We start from the raw sequence: 12,838 nt of genomic DNA on the forward strand, positions 1-12,838 counted from the left end.
CTAACTGGAAACACAGCAAAACTGAATATAGTTTGAGCCTTGAAAAAGAGAGGGGGAATGACGGATCCTGTTGGAGTTTTTTTTGGTGCATACAAGCTGTGGCACTTGAAACGTGGGGATCCTGCCAATGCATGTTAGAAGGCATTACTGCTTTTAGAGTATGCCTTTTCTGCAGGTTATGTTCTCAGGCTTGGAAGAGGAACACAAGATGGTGGTATAGCTGTATCCAAAGTGAGGAGTGCATCAAGAGAGTTATACCAGAAACAAATACTTTAAACCAACATTTAAGCCCTGGCTGTTTAAGGAATGCTTTTCTGTATGTAGTACTAGGCTACAGTACCCAATACAGAGTTCCTTGTAATGATGTTGCCATGCTGAAAAACTTGAGCTTTCCACTTGCTGTAAGAAAATCTGAGATATGTCTCAGTAATAGAAGAGCAATTTAGCTTCCACTCAAGATTTCTGGTATATCTGTCAAGGATCATACATCTTCACAAGCCTGACCTGCCAGCAAATCTAGGATGGCAGAAATCTGTAACACAGAGACAGCTTTTCACTAGCTCACAAAAAGCTAAGTAGATTAGGTCTAACATTGACCTCTGCTATGGTTTGCTTTTTCGTCCTTTAAAGGTTATATTTGGCACTTGTATTAAGAAAGATTCTGCATCACTCCCTTCCTCTGTTTGGCCTCCTGCAATCTGCAATACCATCTCAGCATTAGGACTGTGCAAAAGACTCAAAGAAGCAAAGCTTCAATATAACTGTATGCAGGGGGAAAAAGTGAAAGGGAGGGATTTTTAACTGTTTGGTTTTTTGCAGGATAAATGAATTCCATCAAAAATGCCTCTTTCTGAACACATTATGCAAGAAAAAAAATATTTATGAAATCTATGCAGTTTTTGTTTTGGATAGGGGTAGATGACACCTGTTTCATTTTAGCCATTGTATCCCATGCAGCAGTGCATTGTTCTCTTCTCTACATGTAAGACCAGGTTGAAGCATATAAATCAAATATTCAGATGCATAAACCACTGGCCTTTATCCAGGTAAGCAAAAGAAGGGATTATAATTTTTTTGCTTATACTAAGAATGTAAAGCAGCAGAAGTTCACCTAATCCATAAATGGCTGTTTTGTATTTGCGCGTGACAGCATTTTACAATATTATATACAGAGAATTTTACAAATATGACCAAGTATTCCTCACCCAAAAAAGGCTGCTTTCATTGAAGACTAACATACATTCATGCCTGACTTGAATTTTAAATACTTTATCATTTTTAAAAAAATAGAGAAGAAAAAAAATCCCAAACCTCTTAGATCTGAGCTAAACCCTTTAGTTCTTCATATTACAAATCCTTTCATAAAGTCATGTATTTCTTAATCTTTTTAATTCTTCAGTCAACTCATTTGAACTACAGCTGAGTGCTTATTCCAGTGCTGGGTATAATCCTCCCCATCATTCAGACAGTTGGCACATGCTTCACACAGTCCTTCATCTTTCAAATTACCCCTCTGAGACAGAAATTATCCCTTCTTCTACAGAGCATCACACTATTCGCAAAGGGAATGAAAGCACAGTATTCACAGTTAGCGTACATGGCCAGTCTTTCTTTGAAATGCCAATTTCTGCTTCCTCTGCTGAAGTTTTTTGTCTTGTTCTTTCCCTACTGTACAGTCCCTCCTACCTGTGGACCCAGTCCTTTAATTTTTGCTGCAACAAATGGCTACCAGTAGTAGCCGTTTAGTACAGCAGAGTACACACAGAACAATTATTTTCAACTATAATTATGATCCAGCAACCTGCTACAAAAGAGTTAGCAAAGTCCAAGGATAGAGTGAAAATTTCCCATTCCCCTCGTAAGTTACTCACAGGAGGTCCTGGTGGCCCTGGTTTTCCTGGAAGGCCTGGTTTGCCTCGTCTCCCCTGGAAACAAAAAATTACAACAGACATTTATAAATGTTGTGGTTAGGGACCCATTTGGAATAAGAATTTTAAAAAAAAAATTGTTGCCTTATGTATTAGCAAAAAAAAAAAATTATCACTCACTGCAATATTATCTGAGTAGTTCTAGGATTGCTTTTAATGGTTATAACAAACTGCGTTTGCATCCCCATCCCAGTAACAATGTCACGTTGTAAAGCTTTGTCTCAAATATGAGTACACATTGATAGGGTTATTAACAAAGTATCTTGATGAGGTGTAAAAAATTACATTTGTATGAACACACTGGAGCTTGGGATGTTAAACCGTGCTGCAGCAGTGTGACTTGCACAGTCAGTACATATGTGCAGTATAACCCAATTAATAAACACACATACCCTTTTTCTCTGGGATGTGATAATGAGCACAAAAGCCAGAGATTTATTTGCAAAAACAATTCACCTTCTTTGTGCAATTACTACCATCTCTTAATATATAATGCACATGTAAAATCATTTGCACTAAAACATAAAGTCCATAAAAGTCTACTTAAGGGAGACTTTCCACTCAGTTTCTAAAAAATACATGCATATGTAACTATTACAATTTTTTAGTACAGAGTTTGCTTGAACAACTGTTTTCACATATGCTTTTTTTTCAGGAAGATCAACATATAAATGGAACTAATCTACAGGAATTAACATCTTTATTGCCAAGCTGAAATCTGATGCACATTTTTTAGAAACAACAGCTGAGAACAACTAATATCTGGGTGCAAATGGCAAAGAAAAAAGTGTTATATACATTAAGAGCAAACTTTTCCCTTGCATATGGCAAATGTAAATTAATGTTAAGCATTAGGGGGATGTCCTGCTGAAAACTTGGCTTAAAAAGTGAAGAAATTAAAATTCTGGCTGACGGCTCTCAATCAACACATAGTGATATTTCTGTAAGCTATGCTCCCTACTTCTAAGCCTGCTTCTATAGTTTATTAAATAAGTGTCACATAGACTGCAGAAGTATTCTCAGGAACAGAAAGTGAAATTCAGTTTTGCTATTTTCAGGTGAGAGCCCTGATCTGTAGGAAAGCACTCTCACGCTCTGCTTTTCATTAATCTTGATCTGTGCTGAGGGGATGACAGTAAGGGTGGAAAATCCCTCTCCTTCATGCCCTGCAGCTCTCCAGGGCAACCTCTTGCCTAGAAGCCAGAGACTCTCCTGAGAGAGGCAGGTATCTCAAGCCCTTCAAGCTGAAGAAGCAACAGAACAAAGATTGTGTGGATGTGTTTCAGCCATTGAATTGGTGCCACACAACGTGCACATTGCCACCACAGTTTTATGAATGTCCTCAGTCAGTGTTTTAAGGGCAGTGTGAAACAAAACCACCTCAGCATATTTGGAGTGCCAAATTCCTGGGTCTTAACTAGCTGAGACATATGTTACGTGCTGAGCTGTTTAATCCTGCCAGTACTTGCACGTGCAGGGCTCTAACCAGGGCAGCTCAGGGTACACTGTAGAACCAGAATACAATACAAGGTGCCTAGACTGGGCTCAAGGCTCTACTGGCTCTTACTACCCACTCCCAGCACATTCTCTGCTGGGCTGGTAACACTGTCCCTGAAGCCCCAGGACCTGCTGGAGCTGGGAACCCAGCTGGGCTAAGGTGGGGTAGGTTTTGACTTAGGTCAGCTCATTGATGAAGTTCACTGAGCAACTGGGGAGCTTGCCTGGCCTGACAGGGCACAGCACCGGGAAAGGCACATAAGCACAAGGAAAGGGGGCTGCAGTTTGCTACATCTATACTTTTGGACTGATCTCTACTCCAGAAATACAGGTGGAAACTGATACTTCCTGACCTTTTCTTTTAAAAAAAAAAAAACAAAAAACAAAAAAAACAAAAAACAAAACAGTAAACTTCCCTTAGAGAGTATGAAAACCAGACTGAGAGGTAATAATGTAATAAACAAAGATAAATTGCTCCATACTTTTAAAACAGTCCCCCTGAGTTATAATGGTCTACAGTGCTGACTTCTTGAAGCACCTTCCTTTTCCTGTTTGAACTTATTTAAAGTATCCTGAGGGTGACACTTAAAGTCACAGCAGTATAAACAAAGTATCAAGGAAGTGTCAGGATGAAGAAGACAGGGCTTTGACTGGCAGACACAACTGTGAACGAGGTGTTAATTACACAGGAAAACATGGAATTTGTTGGGAAGGCAATTTTATCTCTGTTTACAAGATGAACTAAAATGTGATATATGACATAAAGACAAGACCTGATGAACTTTCTGAATAAAAACCAGTTATAAAAATAAAAATTGTCATTTAATAATTACTAGAACCCATACCCAGTGAGACACAGAAGAAACACTTGCCCCACTTTTTATCACATCATATTATTAGCCATTATGCAATGTTGCATGTAAAACAACCACACAGATCAGTATGAGGCATAAGCTTTTTATAGGATAATAAAAGTCCCTTTTTTGCCTCCGAGCACCTTTATAAACGGTTTGGTATTTTGAATTTAATACAAAAATACATGAAAGGCCACTACCTTTCAGCAATGCCTTTCAGATACAGAGACTTCAGTGTTAGGAATACCCAAAGCTCCACCTACTTGTCAGCGCTCCTGCTTCTCTATGACTTCTCAACATCAGCAGAGAGAAAAAAAATTAAAATATATACAATAAAAACAGTGTAAGTTAAAAAAAAAAAGTAAAAAAGTCCATATTTTTGTTTAGGGTAATTAAAACAATTAGAAGAATGTTTTTGACAAGCCCATTATGATGTTGCCTTGAGCAGACCACGAGCCAGACCATGACTAAATATTTACATTCTGATTTTGAGTCATCCTTCTGGCAAGAAACAAGCGAAAAAATCTCAGTGCCCTCTCTGGTTTTCAGAGTGGGCTTAGCAGAGAGCCACAGTTCCCATCTCCTGCTCAGCAGTGGGTCTTGGTAGCCCCATGAGAGCTGTACTTAGTGCCACACTGCTGTGCAGAGGGCTGACAGCCCACACAGGAGGGCTGTTACCTTTATTTAGCTTAGATCACCGAGCAAATATTGAGGTTATAAAACCACTCAAAATATAAATAAACGTCCTAGGCATCACATTGTTCCTTTAACTAAACAAAAATTGCAATAACACCTACATTCACTTAAAAACGATATGTGGTGTCAACAAGTTGTCTAATGCTGCTTAGAATACCTGAAGAAGACCAAAACAGTTGCTTGGTTATTTCCTTTGTGCTGCATAAATTTTTGCTGCCTATCAATGTGGGAAGAAGTTTTCTAAATGTTACCGATATTTTATGCTGTCCCCTTGACTCCTGAAATGCCTGGCCCCAACTAATTTGTGCAGCAGGGTACTTTGCTCTTTCTCAAAGGACAGACTTCAGCTAGATCATTCAAATGACAAATCATTCAAATAACAACTGCTTGGTTAGGGGCGAAAAAAAAGATAAAATACTAAAAATAAAGTAAATGAGAGATTATGTGCTTCAGGAAACCCAGCTGACTGCCTAGCTGAAGTATGTGGGCAGCTGCATTCTTTATTACTCTCTTCCTTCACCCCTTCCGTGAATTGAAATGACTTGATGAGCTTTGCCTGACATGAGATGGAAAGCTCTTCAGAAGAGAGGCTCTGGCCATCCTTCCATAGGCTTTGTGCTCTGGTCCTGACTGCTGCCCCTGGGCACTGCTACAGGTCCAGTACACAGTGGAAAAATTCAAAAACTGTATTGTAACCCCCTGCTGTATCATGCCATATCCATCTATTCACATCTCTATAACTTTAGAGGAGTAAAATCTCTAATCCTAGTGTTTAAAAATAAGCAGTGGATTATTTAAGGATAAAATCAAGCAGCTATGTAGAAACACTACATGATTTATGGAATTAATAATTTAAAAACTCTATACTTGAGTGTGAAGGCAAAAGTTCTTAGAATAAACCCATGTGAATTTTCAAGGGAAAGTGCTAATTAGTGGTTCTTGAAACACATCATCACATTTCAAAACAAGAACTAGTTCTAGGGAAAGTAGAAATCTGGGCTTTAAAGTCTTAACTACCGTAGTTGTTATGCAAAATTAATGAGGTTTATGTAATTTGTTTGCCAAGATAAACTATGATTTTCTCAGTTAATCCTCAAAACCAGGTTTAAAAAGGCACAGATAAAACCAAAACAGGAGACCCCTTTCTCACAGTGCCTAACCCACAGATGCCCACCAGCCCCTTGGGTACCTAAACAGCCACATGAGTGGAACAGTGAGCAGTTAAAAAAACTGCTCCTCCAGATGCCCAAAGTTGCCACCAAGAAGCCAGAAAAGTTCCAGTGCCTACACCAACTCAGATTACAGCAAGACCTTGGATATTCTCTCCCCTAAATTGAAAATCTATGCTGCAGACAACGAAACCTTGTTAACTTCAGTAATACAGTGTTAGGATCCGAATGTACAATCCCTTCTTCAATCCGATTAACTTTGGCCTCGAGGATGTATTATGGTAACCAGCACATTACAAATTAACCTCTATATTAGATGTTAAACCTGAACAAAATCACAGGAAATAAGGCCAGAAGGCAAGAAATAAGGCTGTTTGCAGAAACCAAGTGCAAGTCTGTTCATCATACCCCACTAAAACCTTTCACAGAAACACAGCTCACAGAAGAATAAAGCACACAGAGCCTAATTCTCTGTTTTGGGAGAAAAGTAGGGAGCTCCTCACTAATGCAGAAGCATTCCTGAGGTCAATCTTGGGTTTCCAAAATGATTTTAGGAATGATTTACAAAATCTCTAGTTTCTTCATTATGACATTAATAAAATGTTTTAAGGGAATGCCTAGCCAGACTACATAAAATTGAAATGCATTTAATAAACAACAACAAAAAAAAGTCCTTAAACAGGCATAGCAATGCCATGAAGTTGAATGCCTTGACCTCTTTTGCCAACAAATTGCTAGAAAAAAATCATCACAATTTTTCAAGTGTAAAAGGGAAAAAGTCCAATTTTATTTCAAAATAACTCAAAGAAATAGTTTTCAACTGTATTTAGATAGTTTATACCTCAATTTTTAACTATGAGATGTATTTTCTCATTCTCTCATGTTTCTATACCTTTGACTAAAAGACATTAAAAGAAATATTAATAATAGAGTATTTGGAAGAGAGTTTGAAATTCTAAATGAGCCTCTTAAAAGTTAAACCATTTCTGCTATTCCATTAAAAGTTAGATTTTAATTTCTACAGTGGAAATTAACAAGGGAAAAACCAGAATTTTCCTAATTGACAAATCTGTCTTTAGCATTCTAAATTACAACCTTTTCATTCCATTTTTAAATGCCAAAGTGGGAAAAAGAAATATTTTTATGCTGTATTCTAATTTACTGGATATGTACTTCAAGGTAGAGACATTCTGGGAGATAAACTGTTTTACATTAAGCATTTTTGGACTGTTAAATGTCAGAGTGAAGGAACATACAGAACTCTAACTAAAAAATCAAATCAGATTGGAGCTTCTCATGTTTAAAAAAAACTTACATCAAAGTCAAGAAGGACTCAGAAGAGTAAAAGAGATTCCACAACTCCAGAGATTTAGCTGTGAAGAAAATGTTTTGCATTGTGCCAGAAGGCTAACCTGCAATGCAGACATTATCATTGTTCTGTAAGGTTCGTTTTATAATTGGTTAAGTACAACATTTACTCACTGAACTAGAAAACAAATTATGTCAAAGAAATATTTAAGTTCTATAAATGAGATAAATGCAATCTGAATTTAAATTAATTTTGATGCCACTTTAAATAATTATGTTAAGAAAATCTAACAGCTCTCCATCCATTTATTTTCCACTCTGTCAAACTAACTTTATCCATGCTTGATTAGAAAAACTTGTAATCTCAGAGAGTAAACTGATTATTAACATAAGGCAAATATTGCAATTCCCCACGATCCCTCCAAACATGTAATTTTAGTGAAATCAGTGTTGAAACACTAGATATGACAACAGATTCTCAGTTTTAGGAAGTGTTTAATTTATTACTAAGATAATACTAAAATAACTTCCTCTTAAGTGAAGTATTTGTTTTAATAAACACAGCTATTGGAAATAAGGAAGTTCTTTCAAAAATATTTACTTCGGGACACCTGCAACATCCCAAGGAATATAGAGTCAAGGATATGGCTCTGATACTGTGGAAAGATTTTTAAATGCTTGAACCCAATTCACCACTGGAACCAGGGAAACCACCATGATGGAGAAATAATCTGTTTAAATACATAGAAAAGACTTTAAAAAAAATTATTAATCCATAAAAATGAAGTTGTTGGCAGCTATGCTGAGGATAAGATAGAGCTAGTCAAATAAAAACCACAGAATTGTCTGGGTTGGAGGAAACTCTTGAGATCACTTAGTATAATCCCTGTACTCAAGCAGGATCAATTGTCCAGGACGGCATCTACTCAGCTTTTGAATATCTCCACAGATGGAGATTCCACAACCACTCTGGTCAACCTGCATCAGTATGTGATGAACTTCACAATGAGAAAATGCTTTCTTGTGTTCAGATAGAATTTTCTGGGTGTTTTTTTTTTTTTTTTTAATTTCTTACCCATTGCCTCTTGTCCTCTCACCAACTACTGCTGAGGAAAATGTGTCTCCCTCTTCTTTATTCCCTTACATTAGGTATTTACACATTGATTAGATTCCCACTGAGCCTTCTCCAGGCTGAGGAGTCCCAGCTCTCAGTGGCTCCTTTCATGGAAGTTTCTCCAGTTGCATTTTGACACCCCTGAGGAAATCTGAATCTTTCTGGAGGTGGTCTCACCAGTGCTGAGCATAGGGGAAGGATATCTCCCTTGACCTGCTGGCAGTGCTCTTTCAAATGCAGGCCAGGGTATTGTTGGCCTGTTTTATGCCACAAGGATGTGTTGCTGGCTCATGGTCTGCTTATTGTCCAAACAGTTCTTCTACACAAAGCTTTCTTCCAGTTTGTTTCCAGTGTATGCTCATATCTGGGGTGATTCCTCCCTAGATGCTGAATTTCGCATTTTCTCTTGTCGAATTTCATGTGATTTCTTCTGCCCCAGTTCTCTGCTACATTCTGTCCCATTCTCCAGGCTGTTAATGAGGACACTGGGCAGTACTGGCTCTAGTAGCAACCCCAGGATACACCACTAATGACTCTTTTCCAAGTGGACATTGTGCCTCTAATGAAAAATTTCTGGACCTTGGTTTTCAGACGGTTTTCAATCCACCTCACCATCCACTCATCTAACATGTACTTTGTCCGCTTGTCTATAAAAAGATAATGGGAGATAATGTCAAAGGTTTTGCTAAATTTGAGGTTGCCATCCACTGCTCACCTCTCATCCACCTAGTCACATCATAGTAGAAAACAATGTATTTGGTCAAGCAAAATTTTCTTTTCATAAATCCATGCAGACTATACCAATCACCTTCTAGTCCTCCATGTGTTTGGAAATGGTTTCCAGGAGGATTTCCTCTTTCACATTGCCAGATATTGAGTTGAAGTCTATTGGCCTATAGTTCTCTGCACCTTCCTTTTTGAAGACAGAAGGGATATTTGCTCTTTTCCAGTCTTCAGAAGCCTCTCTCAGTCACCATGACCATTCAAAATAATCAAGAGAGGACTGTAATAGGTGAGGCCCTATGGACTTAGACAGCTGTGTCCTCCATCTGGGCACAAAAGTCTGACAGCAAACAGCTGTCTGTGCTCCTTCAGTAGCGCTTGGGTCCTGTGCCTTGTGACCACCATCTCTAAGTGTGTGCACGCTGGACAGTGAAGGTTTGCTGGCCTCTGTGCCTCAACTGCTGTGCCAACTGCTGCATTTGCTGGCTGCTTCTGCCATGGCTGCACAAAATACTCCTACAGAGTCCTCATCCTGGCACAGGCAGAGGGGGCTTGACCTCACTGCTGTGGTGCCCACTGCTCAGGGACACCTGACAGTTTGACAGAACCTGCCACAGCTACCCTTACCTTAGCCTCACCTGGAAGCAACAGGCATCCTTAGTGACCCCTGAGGCTTCCCAAAAGTGCCCAAAGCCCCCCCAAAAGTGCCTAGGAGCTCAAGAAGACATCAAGAGGGTTGTAAAGAAGCAGAAACTGCTGCACAAACTGCTGCGTATTTCAGCTGCATTCTGGGCCTGCCTCTTCCAGAGGCCAGCTGAGAATGCGAAATCACCCTGTCTAGATTTCACAGTATAGCTGTCTAATAAAATTGCCTTGATCCTTTGCATTAAGAAAATTTTTGGAATTCACTGAAATATTATATTTCAAAAATTGAATGATTTTCAGAAAAAAATATTATTTATAAAAATTGCAGCAAGTTCAGGGAAAATCCCTGCTATAAAGATACCTAACTGAAATGAAGCATTACTTTTCAAAACATTTGGAATTGTATTTTGGAAATATAAACTTCATTGCATTTAACAGAGTAAAGGCAGAATCTGGAAAGCTCCATGCAGCTTGAAAACTATAGGTAGTAGAAATTTTTAAGAATATACAGCAACATGGCAAAATTATTTGAAGACTTCAGAAAATTCCTTGCATGGGAGCTGGAGGCCCCTAGTTGAATTTTTTCAAAAATCAATGGAATGGTGATTTGATTATAGAGAAAAAACTCTAAATACCTCTTCAATATAAAGAAGACATTAAAAAACCCAGTTGCTGAAGGCTAATAGAGGATTAGCTACATGCCCAGTGTAAAATAAAATGTGTATTTTGAAATGTGGGATTGACAAGAAACACTGGAAGAAAGAATTCAAGGAGACTTGCAAAGAGTCTGTTGTTGATATTCTTTAAAGTGGAAGCTGGACTTTGCAAAAGATGAGCTGACCTAGAAAGTGCAGGGTTATTGAGAAAAATAATAGTTCTGCATAACACAGGAATCCAGGAAGATGGCGTAGTAGTCCACTGTGGTTTAAATTCCATGCAATGCTAGGTTAATACCCAATCTTACTATTGTTTGTGGGTTGGTAATACTGGACCAGGGACTTTTCTGAGTAATGTCTCATTACCTTCTGAAGCTCCTGATGTCATTCTGAGCAGTTGTGTAATAGTATCAGGTTGCTGCAGCAGTAACACGCCTGAAGCCAACGTGACAGACACTGAAAAATTGTGTATGAACATAGTGCCTGCCCACAGAGTAGCCTAGTATTTCTCATCCAGGAATGAGGGAAAAGGAATGAGTAGCTGTTGCTAGTGGCCCATTTCTTTCAGTAACCAGAACTGAAACCCAAAGCTCCTGCTGAGTAAGGTCTCATGTCTAACCACTTCGTTAAGGATCAAAAACCTTAAAAAATGTTATAAAAAGTCACTACTTGTAGAGCAAGAGGAAACAAACATTAGACTTTTTTAAGAGCAAACATTTGAGGACTCCTTGAGCCCACAGGAAAACACAAATGTGAGTGGTAAGTGGCAATGAGTATCTTGGCAAAAAGATAAACACAGGGGCACTACATGCTCACACAAAATTTAACTACATTCACTGATGACATTGTTACAACCCTTTAAATGAGTATTGTATAAGTCTCAGGTTGATTGAAGAATGAGAAATAAGTTCACTGTGCCCTCTTTGAATATGGCCAGGTTGTGATGTAACCAGGTTATGATGTCTTCTGCCATGACAATTACTTTTGCCTTCAGAATAACAGTTTAATTAAGGATGGACAATATATGATGAATCATTGAATATCTTTTAAGATCTCTTGTAGAGCTACTGAAAATTCTAGGAAGTTTCTTTTGTGTAGATGAAGCATGGTAGTATACCGTGCAAAACTGAAAACAAATTCCTTCACTTGATCTCAAAACTCTGATCCTCTCTTTTTAGTGCCGTGCAAAGGAGACAAGGTGTGTAAGTCTGAAGATCATTATTTGTACCCATTGCTCACAAAGGTTGCTCTCCTGCATAAGCCAGCCACATGCACAATGAGAAGAGACAATGAAGGCGATAGAGGGAAAGGTGTCACAATAAGTGAGGAAAGAATGGGAACCACGAGTGTACTCTTACAGACACAACCAATACTCCTGACAAATGCTAGACTGTTAATCCATTTGTTTATTCAGAAAAGAAATATTTACGCATTTTTCTACTAGAGTAGCATGAGAGAATTAATATGATTATGAATCCAATTTTTATTTATCATCACACTAATTGTTCTCCATGACTTCATTACTTGAAATTCTTAGAAAATTTGTAATTTTCTGTTGAATAAAGCCAAATATTAGAACCTGAGCATCCTGATACAGGGTCCTTTAATGCTGCACAAAATTAGTTAAAGAATTTTCAGGGCATCATCTCTCTCCTTCTGAATGATCTCCCCACACTACATTTCTGTAAACATATCACACTAGTGTACTGCTTTCTGCAAACCTTTTTATTTTTTAGGATATCTGGAAAGCATCCAGGGATATCAGCTAAGATAGAAGATATTTCACACATTTCTGTCATCAATTTCCATTGCTGACCATCACTTAAACAAGTAAGAACCTAAACTGCTCTTTGATGTGGGAGTAAGATGATAACTCAGTATGACCATGCACAAGTAATATACTATATTACTATATTATATATACAGTATAATATATCCAAGCACATAAAGTGACACATTCAGTATTTCAATAATCATGCATGGGCTCAAATGACACCAGTAATTCTGCCTGCAGTGTATCTGTGTCACCTTATTTGAAAAGATGTATTGATCCGCCTTTACACTTGAAATAAATAAACCATTGACATAATCTAATTAAGTAATGACGTAATTTTGCATTTCTAAGACAATTTAATGTATATGTCAAAAAGCATTTTAAGGTTGACATAACTTTGAATTCAAAACCTACAGATGGGTTATCTTTATGTTTATTAAAATAATAACAACACTTATTCTATTTCTAGAATAA

The 12,838-nt window shown here is 37.9% G+C and overlaps 1 protein-coding gene across 2 annotated transcripts in view; it reads right to left on the reverse strand.

Moving 5' to 3' along the window:
- COL19A1 (collagen type XIX alpha 1 chain) overlaps positions 1–12,838 on the reverse strand; it is a 178,359-nt gene that overhangs the window by 55,106 nt on the left and 110,415 nt on the right. For both annotated transcript variants that reach the window (XM_066179717.1, XM_066179718.1), the window contains exon 16: positions 1,872–1,925. In XM_066179717.1, coding sequence (XP_066035814.1) covers positions 1,872–1,925 — 54 coding nt within the window. The remainder of the gene's footprint in view (positions 1–1,871; positions 1,926–12,838) is intronic.

The sequence above is a fragment of the Chamaea fasciata genome, unplaced genomic scaffold (genome assembly GCF_029207755.1).
Source record: "Chamaea fasciata isolate MVZ Bird 193981 ecotype frontalis unplaced genomic scaffold, bChaFas1.0.hap1 SCAF_3, whole genome shotgun sequence".
NCBI classification, from domain to species: Eukaryota; Metazoa; Chordata; class Aves; order Passeriformes; family Sylviidae; genus Chamaea; species Chamaea fasciata.